The 16,121-nt window shown below is 36.6% G+C and overlaps 3 protein-coding genes across 3 annotated transcripts in view; 2 read left to right on the top strand and 1 right to left on the bottom strand.

Annotated features, from left to right (window-relative positions):
- The window catches only part of LOC125662394 (uncharacterized), a 1,158,266-nt gene that overhangs the window by 308,965 nt on the left and 833,180 nt on the right, over positions 1-16,121 (top strand). The window lies entirely within an intron of this gene.
- Positions 1-16,121, top strand: part of LOC125663244 (receptor-type tyrosine-protein phosphatase U-like) — a 64,436-nt gene that overhangs the window by 45,583 nt on the left and 2,732 nt on the right. The window lies entirely within an intron of this gene.
- On the bottom strand, positions 1,648-13,785 carry LOC125661736 (uncharacterized). Its single transcript, XM_056146175.1, has 7 exons — positions 13,616-13,785; positions 13,020-13,322; positions 9,541-9,627; positions 9,312-9,390; positions 6,156-6,460; positions 4,870-5,002; positions 1,648-2,426 (listed from the first exon to the last, which is right to left on the bottom strand). The coding sequence occupies exons 1-7, from the start codon at positions 13,644-13,646 to the stop codon at positions 1,757-1,759; spliced, it is 1,608 nt and encodes a 535-aa protein (XP_056002150.1). The 5' UTR covers positions 13,647-13,785; the 3' UTR covers positions 1,648-1,756.

The raw sequence follows: 16,121 nt of genomic DNA, 5'->3' as shown, positions 1-16,121 counted from the left end.
AAACATACAAAAACGGAAAACGGAAATATTCATATCTAGTGATCAGTCATTTAAAAACTTGCTTTGTTAAACACCACTCTGATTCCACGCACAAGTACTATGAAGTTGAAATAAAAAATATGGTAGAGTTCCTCATTAACAACATCTTTGTGGTCTTTGGTGATCAGGTTTTCCAACAGTCTGTTGGAATTCCCATGGGCACGAATTGTGCTCCTTTGTTAGCTGACTTGTTTCTATATTCATATGAAGCAGAATTTATTCAAAAACTTCTACGCGAGAAGAAAAAAAATATCTCGTTGTGGCCTTCAATTCGACATTTAGATATATCGATGACGTTTTGTCTATTAACAATAATAGCTTTCATTCATATGTCGATTTGATATATCACTGTGAGCTCGAAATAAAGGACATCACAGAGTCATCCACTTCTGCTTCATACTTAGATATTTTATTGAAAGTAGACATTAACGACAAACTGACAACTCAACTGTATGACAAACAGGATGATTTCAGCTTCTCCATCGTCAATTTCCCATATTTATGTAGCAGTATTCCATTATCACCTGCATATGGTGTTTATATATCTCAACTTATTCGATATGCAAGAGCTTGTTCTGCGTATAGTCAGTTTTTAAATCGAGGTACGCTACTGACAAACAAGTTGATGATACAGGGGTTTCAACAGTCTCGATTGAAGTCAGCATTTCGCAAGTTCTATGGTCGTTATAACGATCTAGTTCGTCAGTACAACATCGCATTGGGTCAAATGCTGTCTGACATGTTTCATACCGATTGTTAAGCCGTTCTTGGCACACTGATTTTGACTGCGGATAACTCCGTTTACCTGATCAGGATATAGGGCTCATGGCGGGTGTGACCGATCAACAGGGAATGCTTACTCCTCCTAGGCACCTGATCCCACCTCTGGTGTGTCCAGGGGTCCATGTTTGCCCAACTATCTTGTTTGTATTGCTTGTAGGAGTTATAAAATTGATCACTGTTCGTTATTTTCACCTTGCATTCATCATAATTCAACGTATTAAATTCTGCCCGACATGTGTCATACCACCTATGCCGTTCTGTTCTTACTGATTTTGATTATGGGGGAATGCCCTTCAATGAATTTTTGTAGAAATTCAGAAAAACAATACGTGTGAACGCAGTAGGTAAACACCAAGATGCATTGTGGGCGATACTGCACTGGAAGCCAATGCAGCTGCGTTAAGACTGGGGACAATTATATGTCTCGTTGTCCTTGACACAAGCCTGACTGCAGTGTTCTGTACCTTCTATAAGCCGTTCAAGGTAGTATTGTTGATTCCAAATTGAAGGTGAAGATAACGAACAGTAATCAATCTTACAACACCTATAAGCAATATAAAATAGAGCGTTGGACAAACACCGAACCCTGAGTGGACACCCCAAAGGTGGGATCAGGTGTCTAAATATCAAGTTTTGATGTAATGAGTGGGTTGACAAGAGTCTTGCACGCTTCAGTATTTATGAATTGGCAAATTCCACCGATATTGCTAATACGAAAATGTACCAGGAATCGAACCACAGACATCCTGGTTGTGGCATTCAGTGACAACAAACCTTGGATATCCTGGAGGCGGTACTTGTACTTAGTGAAAACGAATAATCCTATTACGTTACATGAATACATTTTTAACATAACATACAAATGAAATAAGCGTTTCATTGATTTCTCATTCTAAAAGACATTAACAATTTTTTATCATATAGGTAAAAAGTATTATGCAAAATCCTTCAGGAAACTCGTACTGTTGCATGACTCGTACGGACTGGTTTTCTTTTTCAATTGACACGTTGCATCGGAAGCGTCTTCACTGGTGTTATGAGAATCAGGGAACACATTTTGATCGATTGTGTTATGAAAAACATGCGTCAGCTCTACTTTTTCCAGCGTGTCGGTCCTACCATTTCCACTGTCGGAACTCTTCCCATGTATATGTTTGTTGATCCCGTACTCATTTAGAAAGGTTCTGTCGTTTGCATCTTCGTAAGGTCGCCTCTTAGGTTTGATTTTAAACTCTGGTACCGGATCCAGATTACCATCGGAAGTGTCGTCACTGAAGTTACGATACCCATCCAACAAATTTTGATCGTTGGTGTTAGGATACATAGCCAGCAGTTCTACTTTTTCCAACGTGTTGGCCCTACCAATTCTACCGTCGACACTTTTCCTACGTATATGTTCGTTGATCTCGTACTCATTTAGAAAGGTTCTGTCGTTCGCATCTTCGTAAGGTCGCCTCCTATGTTTGGTTTCAAACTCTGATGCCGGATTCACGTAAACATTGGGATCATGAAAACCTATCGGCAAAACGTTTTCATATCCATGAATATTTTCTCTTGGTGTGGCGTCACCATTTATGTATTCGCCTCTTGCTTTGTGGAAGCAACTAGAAACAATAACATTAACTCAATAAATACATATTTACCGTAAGTGTAGTTTTACAGTAGATTGAAAACTTCAGAATGTTAACATTCTAAGTTTCATTTATCACAAGTTAATTTCAAAACAATGAATCTGTGTTTAGTGACATGCATATAGAAATGGAAATGTCAATAAACAGATATGATGTGGATAGCACTCCTTTATTTAGATATCAAAAATAGATAAATTCAACATGGATCTATATTACATCGAAAACACGATTTATTCATTCATGATGTTGTGTTGTATTGTAAATTATGTAAGAAGAATAGTTATGATTTCTACATTGATCGAGATTCAAGGAAGATAAAACTGAATAAAATCAGATAGGAATAATTACGCTTGTTGTTGTTTTTTGTTGTTGTTTTTTTAAATATGCTTTCATGACCTTTAGCACTTTTAAATATCTACTTTTCGTTTATTTTATAAAGCTCTTACAGATAAGGAAATGTTAATTCCATTATGTTGCAACACAGCAAAAGCGACTCAAATCAATTGTTAAATTAAATGAATGAACATGTAAGTCGTGATGAAAAAAAAAGTAGCAACACTTTCTTTTGAAAATGTATATGATGTGCACTATAAATCGTAGACTTATTTTTCCTTTCCAAAGACTGAATCATAACAAAAACGACAATGATTTGCATGAACATTACTCATTTCATAATTACATGCACCATCACAATGTTTTTGTATGTCGTTTTACCTTCCCCTTTTATAGATGGAAATGACAAATAAACTTTTCAACGGACCCGATTCTATTTACGAGCTAGAAAACCTACATATAAGGAATTACTGATTATATTGAGACAATATGAACGCCTTATAAAGAAGTAAACCCACTAAAGCTACACCACTCCCTACGAACCATTAAATATGCATCACAATACACTTTAATCGATGAAAGGCGAAGATAACGAGCCGTGATCAATTTAAAAAATCTCACAAGGAATGCAAATTAAAGATTTACGCAAACATGGATCCCTGGACACGACAGCGGTGGGATCAGTTGCCTAGGATTAGTAAGCATCCCCTGTCAACCGATCACACTTGCAGTGAGGCCTATGCATTACTCAGTTTACCTGATGAAGATATTGACTATTGGATATACCAGAAGTGGGATCAGGTAAGCATCTCCTGTCAACCGGTCAGACCAGCCGTGACATCACGGCTGGTATGACCGTTGACTGGAGATGCTTACCTGACCCCACTTCTGGTATATACAATAGCCCGTATTTGCCTAACTCTCTCATTTTCATCACCTGTGTGAGTTATGGAAGGAGGGTGTACATTAATGGAAAATGATGACACCTTAGTAAGTAAATGGATGTTTTACATAGAACAGATTAAAATTAAATTTGAGAGACAACAAAAACATATCCCGTAATTATCTGATGTAGTTATCTCTGTTATTTGATGAATAAAGGAAATATCAATAAAATAAGACAACGTATTTATCTTTCTACACCCAATGGCAAAGTCAAGCATCCGAATGAAAGAGCGTGCATTGATATAATTAGTTACACAATTAGTTAGTGACCTGATACGGAAAAATACATGGTGTGAAAAGAAAACCTGTATCGGTCGAGGCGAAGCCGAGCACGATACAGGTTTTCTTTTCACACCATGTATTTTTCCGTATCAGATCACTAACTAACTGTGTAACGAATTTATCACGTGGAAAACCTCTAACTGTATATGTGGGGTCTATAACATACAACTTAGTCAAATGTCTTTCCTTTTGACACGGCTGCAAGTCGAACCCGACGATAGAAAAAAATTACTCGCCCAATAGGGATTTTACTCACATGATACGGGTTTTTTTTTTTCATGGAGTCATGTGACCAAGATCTGACCAATTAGATTTCAACAATGTTGTCTGAGGCGTGATAAATCCATGTATTGATCTGTGAAAAGCGGCCAAATTAATGACAAAATTATAGAAGTAAACGGAATAATCAATATACATCAAAACGTTGATATGCATGTGGCAAGAACAGTTTCCCGATGATGTGCTCATGTTTGCTAATGCTCCGAGAAGTAGAAGACCACTATTATTTCATACAAATACGTGCCCCTGTATTCATGATGTCATTACGATGAAAAATCGTGTCTGTGTGTAATATTTGAATATATTTTCACTCAAAAAAGTAAATTGTATTCTTGTATAATTCAGCCATAGTTAAGGGGATGTGAGAAGTGTATGAAGTGCGCAGGTTACTACATCAAGAAATAAAGGGTACTCATGATCACAGCGTTACAGAATCTCCACTCTGGTCCGGCGTCCAGTAGGGACGTGCGATTTGTGTTAATGCAAAGTATGATAAGGAAAGTTTTGTATTTTTCCATTCTAACGGTATGTATCAAAATATCACTTCATTTAATTGTCACAGTCGTTATATACTCACCGTTTACAATTTAAGATGTTTCTTCTTCTGGCATAGTATATTGACATCAGAACAAGAAAGTGGACAAGCACAACCACAAGCACGATGATTCCTGCAATGAGCCCACCTTTGCCGTCTTCTCTTTTCTCTATTCCTACGACATAAAAATTGATTCATGAAACTACAGCACCGAAATATAGTATCTATAGTGAAATGTATGCATAGAATAACTTATTTTAAGTTGAATTTTTAATACTTCCTTCTATATGAAATTTGAAAACTGATTTCCATTTTAAGTTGTAATGAACATTTGAATCCTACGCCTGTCTCTGTATATATATTAATTGACTCTGTATTGCTTCCTATCCACTATAATTGTTATTTTCATGAAAATGAATTATAACGAACGTCCTTGCTCCTTTATGGGAAATGGACATACAAGGTTGACCACTTGAACATGTGTCGTGTTGACATCCGGTTCAGATTATAGAAATCTTTCTATTTTTCTAAGATTTTATCAAAGTTTATCTTTATCTATTTTACATTTTATATAAGGGCTTTCCGTCGAGTCGGATATTGGCACTGAGGAGTAAATGATGTTAGAGGAAACCAGAATACCAAGATGACGTAGTCGTGTTAGTGTAGGTGACTACAAGGTCCTACCTAATCAAACTCATGTTACATCATAAGATGCTATGATATATAAACTTTAACCCCCAACACCACTCTTTATAATCACTAAACTAAGTCCACTATACTTCATGATATTCTCCGCTATACAATCATTTCTTTCAATACAGAGGTGATATCTTATCAGGCAATTAAAGAACCCAAATCTTTGTTTTAAATTCTAATTTTGGGTTTCCATTCCACACAATTCCAGTGTGATTTATGCACACTTATTTGTCTTCAGTTAAATACATTTGGTTGAGATTAAATTGCTTCTGAAGAGCTGAACTTACTAGATGTTCCTCTGATAAGTAATGTTCTAGCTATATGGCTCACAGTGGCTGTGACTGGTCGACAGGGGATACTTAGTCCTCCTAGGCACCTGATCCCACCCCTGGTGTGTCCAGGGCCCCGTGTTTGCCCAACTATCTCATTTGTATTGCTTATAGGAGTTATGAGATTGATCACTGTTCGTTATCTTCACCTTTCATATTAATATTCGCATTGTATAGGTACTTTTGAGTGACATTACACATTTAGAATAGCAAGAAATGTTTGATTCTATAATTTACTTTAACTGACCTTCAATAACTTTGATATGGAGGATTCCTAATTCGTAATTTGTTTTCTAGAATTACCTGTTGACGCGGACGTGTTTTCTAAAATGTTTTCAGTAAAAAGCAACAACGGTGTAGTACTGTTGCCGTCTGCTGGAATTGAAACGTTGCTGTCCGCTGGATATGTAAGGTTGCTGTTGACTGGAATGGTAATGCTGCTGTCTGTTGGAGGTGAAATGTTGCTGTCTGTTGGATATGTAAGATTGCTGTCCCTTACATCTTCACTAAATTTGACAATATCAGTCGTCCCATTGGTAAAAGTGTTGATCGATGATGTGTTTGAGAGGTTCTCGCCTTCATCAGCATCCGTCCAGTTTGTGAACAATCTACATTCATATTGTATATGCACATACACCAGTAATTAATTAATAGGCTGGGTGATTAATTCATAATTTAATGCAGCGCACTCTAGGAATACTGAAATATTGTCCGATCAGACATTGCTTCCTCAATATCTTAATACCCCTTTGTTTGAGAGATAACAAGGTACATTGACTATTAATTTTAAATCCACAGGACCAGCAGGCAAGGGTTAAACTGAACATAGTAACATGATATTATTGCTTACATAATATCTCGAGAATGATTATTCCTGTACATAGTAGAACATTATAGGTAAGGCAATAGCAGACCCCTAGATATACCAGAAGTGGGATCAAGTACTTAGGAGAAGAAAACATCCCATATTGACCGTTCACCTTGAGCTTTTTATCTTGATCAGGAAGCCAAATCCAGTATGTCAAGAACTGCTTGATATGCAATTTGTATGAAACACATCAGACATTATTAATGAATATTTCTCAATTTCAGTACTCCCCTACTCTTACCCTATCTTGATCCTTCGTCAAAATTACATATAATATATTAAGAATGAGTCCTTTTCTTGACAACACCATACTTGGTATACTAGTTTAACTTAAGAAGTTAATAACCCCAATTTTAATTTGAGGTCAGATCACAATGTCAAGGTCACCTTAAAGTGGACACAGGAAGATATTTCCGCTCAATATGTGAAGAAATTTCTCCTTCACAATAATCAAAGTTGATACACTAGTATATCCTAAATGGTAGATGATACCCATTGGTTTTAAAGACACAATAGTGCAAGATCATGATTAAAATCAGTTGATATTTGGAAATATTTGCTGAGAATCTTGAGAGATCAGACTTAGCATTGTACTTCCCCTTACTAGTAGATAATCCACATTTTAGAAATTATCTAAATTCAAAGTTGATCCTTTTAAAAATTGCCACACAGGGACATGCATGCATAAGTTTCTTAAATAGTTTTACTGATTGATAGATACATAAACTTTACAGAAACAGAGGTTTAATTTTGGTTCTTTTTGTACATACAACAGTGTTGAATCTGTCTCTATCTAATCACAGTACCAGCCAGACCCAACCTGACAGAAAGCAGTCCCAGAGCAGTCACGGGAACTGCTTTATGGGACTGCTCTGGAACTGCTGAGCAGTCCCGCAGCAGTCCCAGTAAACAAACCGAAAAACAGTCCCAGCGGTCCCAGCAGTCCCAGTAGGCGGGTTTAAATAACTAGTGGGAGGATCTAAGTCGACAGTGAGATTATCAATAAACATTGTCGATAATCGCTGGAGCGCGTCGATATGGCAGTCGAAATCGAAGATAAATGACTTACAATGTAATGTAAAGAACAGCAATAAATTATACATGAAAACAGCACAAGTTCAAAATACTTGTGTGACACGTTTTTCATGAATTGATAACAAAATGATAGTTTATGAATACGAGTGAAAAAAACATGCAGAGTTTATAAGTCTGATAACCACAATTTCACAACGTAAAATCAACTGACGTCCATGTTCTGTCAGGCAATTTTGTTGTTGTTATTCATTATGTATTGTTTTAATATTTCATACATGTATAGTGTATCTTGGGTTCTGAAAATTATGTAGTATAATTAAATATATTTCTTGACTGAGTTATTGAAATGAATTTTTAAAGTCGCCTAAATGATTAATTCACTTATCGTCTATATTAAAATAGCAAAAACTGCTTTCCACTTATGTGTGTGTGTATTTTTGATTTGTAAATGATTGGCTAGATTTGGACTACTTATTGCCAGCATTGTAAAATTGTTTAATTTCACTCCAACATTTAGACAGATTTAAATAATTATGAAGATTCCAATCAAAGTGTATATGCACATGTTGTTTTAACCTGAAATCGAAGGTAAAGTGTTTGTAAGGTGCTTGTTCCCGAATAGACGTGTTCAGAGCGTTACCGACGATATTTAACAATAATTACTCTTTTGCTACTCATGATCGCCCTGTTTTGACACATGTAAACACACAGCGGCATCCCGTGTCTCCCGTCTCCATGGATACAGTTTACCTGAGTAGCTTCCCCCTTCAGATCAAAGCTTCCGACCCCACAACACTTCTCCCCTCACGAATCATCTATAAACTCGTCTATCTAATAAATGGTTCAATGGGTTTCATTTTTCGAATGTAATTGACCAATTAAAATTAATAAAGCAGATTCTAATTTAATCCGAAAAGAGTGATTTCTCATTCTGGGTTAGGAAATCCAACACGGAAGATGTCACAAAGACCAAAGCCGGCGCTGACAGATAAATGTGTTTGTTTGTTTATTTTTACATGGAAATATCACTGAAGTACACATGATTTAGTGGGAAAAGAAGAAGGAGTAAATTATTCACTTTCATGTAAAATCTGCTTCCTTAAAAAAGTATGCGCCGCCGAATGTAGGAAGATGTTCTTGTTATTCTATTTCCATCCACTATTTTCTCAAGTTCTCTATTGAAAGTGCGTCAGTAAGCGGGAAAAACCTACTGAAGTCATTTGTGTATATTCTGAATACAGGGTGGGTGGGTGGGTGGGCTTTCTTGTCAATCTCAACATAACGTGATTCATTTACGCTTGCCTGAACAAAGCAGTCCCAGGAATTAGTCCCGGGACTGATGGGACAGCTGAGACTGCTGGGACTGCTTTCTAAAGCAGTCCCAGGGCAGTCTCACAGCAGTCCCAAGATAGTCCTAGAGCACCTTTTGCGAGAGTAGTCCCCAGTACTGTTTTCTGGGACTGCTTGGGTGTCAGACTGGGTATGGTTGGTACAGTGAAGTGTTTTATAAGGCTGCATGGCAGTCTGGGTGGTTGATTCGATGTTAGCATTCATACCTTTTGTTATAGTTCAATGATGGATCAGAAAGAACGGTTTTAATATCAGTTGCTATGGTTTGGTGTTCTAGATCTTCAACTACAAAAATAAAAGTGGATGCTTGATTCTTTCCCCCAAATCATTCATATATGTGATTTTTTAAATAGAAATATCATACCGCTTTATCATTATTGATTTTCGTTAGTTAGAAAATTACCCAAAGATATTGATTTTTTTAAAATACTGTACCACTTATAGATATTGATTCCCTCTGTTTAAAGTTCATTCTGTTAGTAAGTTCACAAGTGAAAACGCCTTCATCTTCTGTAGTGATACCTGTTGTTCAAAAGTTATATATCAAGAAAATTAATGTATGTGAAAGGTGAAGATAACTAACAGTGATCAATCTCATACCTCCTATAAGCAATACAATATAGATAGTTGGGCAAACACGGACCCTGGACACACCAGAGGTGGGATCAGGTGCCTAGAAGCAGTAAGCATTCGTTGTCGACGGGTAACACCAGCCGTGAGCTCTATATCCTGATCAGGTAAACGGAGTTATCCGTAGTCAAAATCAGTGTGTCAACAATGGCCTACAAATCGGTATGAAACACGGCAGACAGCATTTGACCCAATGATAGCTTGTATTGATGAACTAACCATAGCATTTGTGAAATGCTGACTTCAATCGAAACTCTTAAAATCCCTGTACCGTCAATGAATGAATTCATTTTTGAACATCAATTAAATGTGAAAAGAATATGATACAGGTTTAGTTTCGTTAACTATGATTTAATGATAGAAAATAGAAAGTATTATGGGGTATACATGAGTAACGCTAATCAGGCTAGCTGGGTACCATTGTGAACAATTTCATAGAAATAGGTTACATCATGTGTGGCACTATGTTACGTTTTAGTAGTTGGGTCAGTGATGGCAAGGATAAAACATTCAAAGGTTCGATAGGAATGGAGGGTAGGCACCCCATCCCCTGTTGGGACCAAAGTTGCAGTTTGTGTCACAAATATTTTATGATCGGTGAAGATAACAGTGATCAATCCCATAACTCCTATAAGCAATACAAAATAGAGACATGCGCAAACACGGACCCCTGGACACACCAAAGGTGGGATTAGGTGCCTAGGAGGAGTTAGCATCCCCTGTCGACTGGTCACACTCGCCGTGAGCCCTATATCCTTATCAGGTAAGCGGAGTGTATACAATTTAAAAAAAAATAGGTCGCATCATGTGTTGCGATGTACTTGTTTATTAGGTTAAGTAGTCAGACAGAAGATTGCAAGCCACAATAACCTCAATATATTTCTAAAATGGTGATAGTGGGACTCCTTGTCCCTTTTCGGAACAAAGTTCAGTCACATATTTTATTTTCCATCTAATCCTCTTCATCGTGACGTATGCACTTTGTATATTCTCAATGTTTACAGGGAATAACTTACAAAACCTGACATCACATATATGGGGGTACACCCTAATATACAAAATATATGTGGACATTTATGATAAAATTTGCTCCTTTGTTAACTTAGGGTATTATTCTAAACAATCCTCAAAAGAAAAAGGTGCAATAATGTCTTTTTTTGGAAAATGTGCAAACAAAGGCATCATGTGATGTATTCGGAAGGCTATCCTCAGCTTGATAATCGAATTATTTATGTTTTTCTTTGTAATGTTTCAAATATGTCTATAACAATTGAATATATGTTGTTTTTATTATATTATAATCTAATATGATGTGAATAAGCACATAACTTAATAACTTATGAGATAATTTTTGGAGTGAAAGTTTTGATGTTTGATTTTATGGTATGTGTTCTCTAAGACATATTATAGTACTATAGGAAAATAAGCGTGATAAGGTATGACACATATGAGATTTTTTTAACTCAAGAGTTATTTACTCTATCTAAATGAAAACAAACTGTTTGATTGACAATTGTTTTAAAAGGATGGACTTATCTTAAGCAATAATTCAAAAACAAAAGAAAACAAATTGAGTTGTCGCGAATTGAAATACGCTGAATTGCGGACACTCCAATGAAGTAATATATATTCTGAACGATTTCCTTGTCGTCTGTCTAACGATCATCAACACAAAGCATCATTCATACCACACCGTCATCCGTTTGTGGTGACCTTAAGCAATTTTATCAAGTACAGGGAAGTTGTATATCATTATCTGATTTTCCCATTACAAAAAAAAAATTCCAAAATAATGATTTCCTTCTAAAACCTTTTGTAACAATGTGTATGAATTAAATGTGTCTAAATAAGAATGTGGATGATCTTTCTATATGTGTTTCTAGTGTATGCGAGTGGACTCTGAATTACAAAATATCTAACACCCTCCTATTTTTAGATAAACATGGTGTATTCCAGTGTCTTGAATTGATCTGACGTTGTTACGAAAAACCATCCATGTTTTTGTTTTCTTTAAAAGAATATTTAGGTCAGTTGTTCCTCCAATTTGAATAAGGGGGTGTAAAAGTATCTTAATCAGGAAGACTTTCTGAATCAATATGCATTAAATATGTATATGAGGCGGTTACTGATGTGCGTAGTCATTAAAGCATTCTACGTGCATAATGACATGGATATTTGCGGCGGAATAAAACCTAATACCAAGTGTAGAATTGTGAATGATGGATTTCTAATTTATTTTAATTGATTTTATTGCACTTTGAAGAATAAGTTAAGATAAGGAACTTATTCCGTAACGTATGACGCCTTCTTCATATAAGTACATGTATATAAGACCGCGAAACATTAATTGGCAAGATCTAACGTTTTGTAGCTGTTATATTTTACAGACTAAATACTTGACATAACAAAGGTAGGATTCAGCGCGGACGACTGTGAAGACATTGGGTTGAAATAAAATACTACCATTTTCAATCCAATGTTCCACGATCGTCCTCGCTCAATCGTACCCGCCCTTTTCGTTGTGACGTTAAATGCTTTGACAGTCACAAACGCAGTATTTCTTCAACATTGCCAGTTAAAGCCGTGGTCTTTTAATTGATATTTCCAAAAGACCTGACACATTTTAAAAATAATTTTTGTTGCGTGGCATACAATCATTTCTTTTTGGGGATTATAGTATTCAAATATATGTCTTAAGATTTACAAGTATCTGATGATCATCAATGCATTTCAGAAGATATTCACCTGATACCTCCGAAACATGTAAATGCAAAGAGAATTCAAATTCAAATTCACTTCAAAAACTGAGTTGGAATCATAGATTTAAAGGAGTAAAAGGAAATATGTATCTTTGTGAGAAAGTATCCCAAGTACTCCACTTGCGATACAATTCAAAGTCTGGTAGGTGTTTCCACGACACTTAAGATGTACAAACCAATCACCAGTTCCCTAATGTTTCCCCTTGAATTCTAACGTTTCAATGAAAAATATAGAATGTTTGCATGCTGTTCAGCATGCCAAATTTGTTTCATACTTAACCAAATTTTATGAAATTGGACGAGTTCTTTAGAAGCAAGGAGATTGTACAGGTGACCTTTACAGATAATTTTACATGGAATAAACAGAAGACAAATAGTATAAGATTTCTATGGCGACTCATTTTGGCCAAATTGTGCCGTTGGCATAATATTATTGCTTACGTCATCAAACAAGAAAATAATCTATGTACATTGATCATTACTGCATGCATTGCTTTATATTCTACAATAAAGAAATATCTTCACCTGTGATTTGCATGGTAGAGACCGTTGCTATGTTCAATATGACTCTTATGCTGATGGAGTATCGTTGGTCGTTGATGACGTCATTCCTCAGCCTCGTGTATGCTTGTGTGAGTTTGATTTCATCTTTAAACCACGCGATATCGTAGTCATTCAGGATATCGACCACGGAGGCATTATAGAGCAAACAATCGATGATCACTGTGTCACCGGCGGTTAACAGGCTGTCGTTGGCTTGGATGTCGAAGTTCGGAAACTGTGCCGTGGTTGATTTTATGATCAAAGCTGAACAAATGATGAAAATAACTGAAAATGAAAAGTAATTTAGGAAAGCATTAATTTTACTCTCACTGTAGTGGAAAATCGATATTGTTACATGTAATAAATATCATGGCTGACTTCTTTTTAGAAATTTAAATGTAAAAAAAAATCGTATCGTGTAACCGACTAGCTCAGCGGGTTAACATTCAAAACATCATCAACAACAACGACAAAACAACAAAAGTGGGACAACAAAATGCAAACAACAATATCAACATGTTTGTGAGGTCACCGTGGTATTTAAAACATAAGATATAACTTTGAACATTTGTCCATACCTGAATATAATGTCCACAGTTCTCTGGCCATCTTGCGATGATATAAAGCATCTATGAAATCATATATCACTAAATTTGTATCTTTTCCCCAGAAGTATTTATTAATAGAGTAGATAAAAATATATCTGATTTCATGGAAAATACCAATGTACGCAGACGGATATAATTTCCTCAATAGGTTTAGCTGAGAAACATTAAAACATATATACAGTCTAATATCCGATTACCCCACTCCCAACAACAAGTGTGTGTTGTTAAAACAATATGATGCATGTGATGATTAAGAGAACTTTTGAGATACCTGATAAATTTCCGAGGGGCAATTGTTGCTAAAACGATCTTAAGTATTAAAGAGATTCTTAGAAGTCATTCGAGTATTCCGATAGTCTAATGTTTAGATTTTTCCATAGGAGTGAAAAATTCTCGAGCAGGACGTTAAAAAATAAGTAAGCTACCAACCCAATGTTTACAGTTTTCCCTTTTGTGACGAGAAGGTCGTGAATTTGAATCCTGCTCGTGATTTACCTGCGTCAATCCTAGAGCGTGACACTGTTCCATTGCTAAGTCAGAAGTGAGGGTTGTGAGTCTTTTAGATGAGAGGGTACAGCCAGAGTCCCTTGTCACGGTAGGCATTGGAACGAATGATACAACCCCAAGCGCAAAGAGTACGTTAAAATATGTCAATCAACTGCAAATGTAAATAATGGTGCCGCGAAATGATTGACAAGGCCGGTCACGTTAGTCCTGGTCTAGAAGTTTTTAAACTTTTACCGTACTCATGATCAAACTCAGCCATGTTTGTTTTCAATACAACTCAGAGCAACCTCCGAGCATACTCAAAAAATCATCAACATGCACTCGGATTCAGTATGAGAACAATTTCATCAGTTTTATCACCTTGACGTTTCAGTACGAGTACGATTTAAAGCACGGAATTCTAGTTTGAAGATGAAAACGAACTCAAAAGTTTTATAACCTTCAGGCCAGATGTTAGTTAGGGACCGCATTCCATTCTGGACAGCGGCGCATTATCAGACGCAGGGCGCTTAACATGGGTGTGTAGCAACTGTTCCTTAGCCAAGCACCCGACAGTAGAACTGAAAAGAAGGCGTCTTTGGATTACATACATGTCCTTAGGATTTCAGGCTTGGTGTCACGGGAAGCGTTGATGCGATCAGAATTTCCTACTGCTGCGTGTTTGAGAGTCGTGGATGAATTGGTCAATATTTGTAGTACTTCACCTAAAGCTGGTGACGTTCAAAGTAAAACTTATCTAAGGCAATATTAATTGTTTTCTTCATCGACGTATGAACAATTCAATGTTATTTCTCCCTCTTTCTGTCCCCCACCCTTCTTACTTTCACTCCATCCCTCCTCACCTTATTCCCTGTCCACCGTACCTCATAGACAAATACTGGCATGCAAAAATACTATTTGGTAAATTTTGCCCCCCCCCCCCTCCTTCATATGTTATTTACACACAATAACATCCGTGGTTTGACACGTGTTCTTGTATTTGTATCAATATTTCACACGGAATGTTGAATTCCCAATGGTGAAAGTTGAAGATAACGAACAGTGATCAATCTCATAGATGTAGTGGCCTCTGATGTATAATGTACATCAATCATTTTCACTGTGTCGTTTGTATAGTAAGAACTAAAAGAAAAACAGAGTGCCAAAGACTGGAGTCAAATTCGTCTAAGGATCAGAGCTATGTATGAGGGAGATAAGTTTGAAATGAATTTCTAAATTTTATCACAGAAATTAAATATACATCCGTATTTTCAAGCTAGTAACGAAATATTTAGTTACTGAGCTGTAGAGACCCTCAACAAAGCACGTGCAGCATTCGCCCAACTCCAAACTATCTGGAAATCAAACAGCTACAGTCTGAGGATCAAAGTCCAACTTTATTACAGCAATGTGAAATCAGTCCTCCTGTATGGGTCTGAATGCTGGCGTGTTATAGACAGTGATATAAAAAAAATGAGGCCTTCCACAACAGCTGTCTTAAAAAATGAACAGAATCTTTTGGCCAAACAAAATCAGTAATAAAAACTTACACCAAAAGTGCAAAAGCAAGAACATCAGCGCAGAGATTAAACAAAGAAGAATGAGATGGCTTGGTCACGTAATGAGAATGCCCCAGAACAGGATTCCCAAAGTAGCTCTACACTGGACACCACCTGGAAAGACGAAAAGAGGCAGATCACGTACCACCTGGAGGAGAACCGTAACATCAGAACTAGAGGAAATGGGCTACTCATGGGGACAGGCACAGTATATTGCCAAGGACAGAGGTAGATGGAGACAACTTGTTGAAGCCTTATGTCCCACCGGGGACGAAGAGGATAAATAAGTAAGAGACCCTCGTGGACCAACAGTCCACCATCAGAGGCCTCGCCCAAGGGGTCGAATTGTAATACCTTACCAATTTTACTCATGTAAATATATATACTCTCTAATTAGGTAGAATCGTCAAACCAATAACAAAGATATGCTT

This window comes from Ostrea edulis, chromosome 8 (genome assembly GCF_947568905.1).
Source record: "Ostrea edulis chromosome 8, xbOstEdul1.1, whole genome shotgun sequence".
Classification (NCBI taxonomy): Eukaryota; Metazoa; Mollusca; class Bivalvia; order Ostreida; family Ostreidae; genus Ostrea; species Ostrea edulis.
This window is presented reverse-complemented; position numbering and strand designations above follow the sequence as displayed.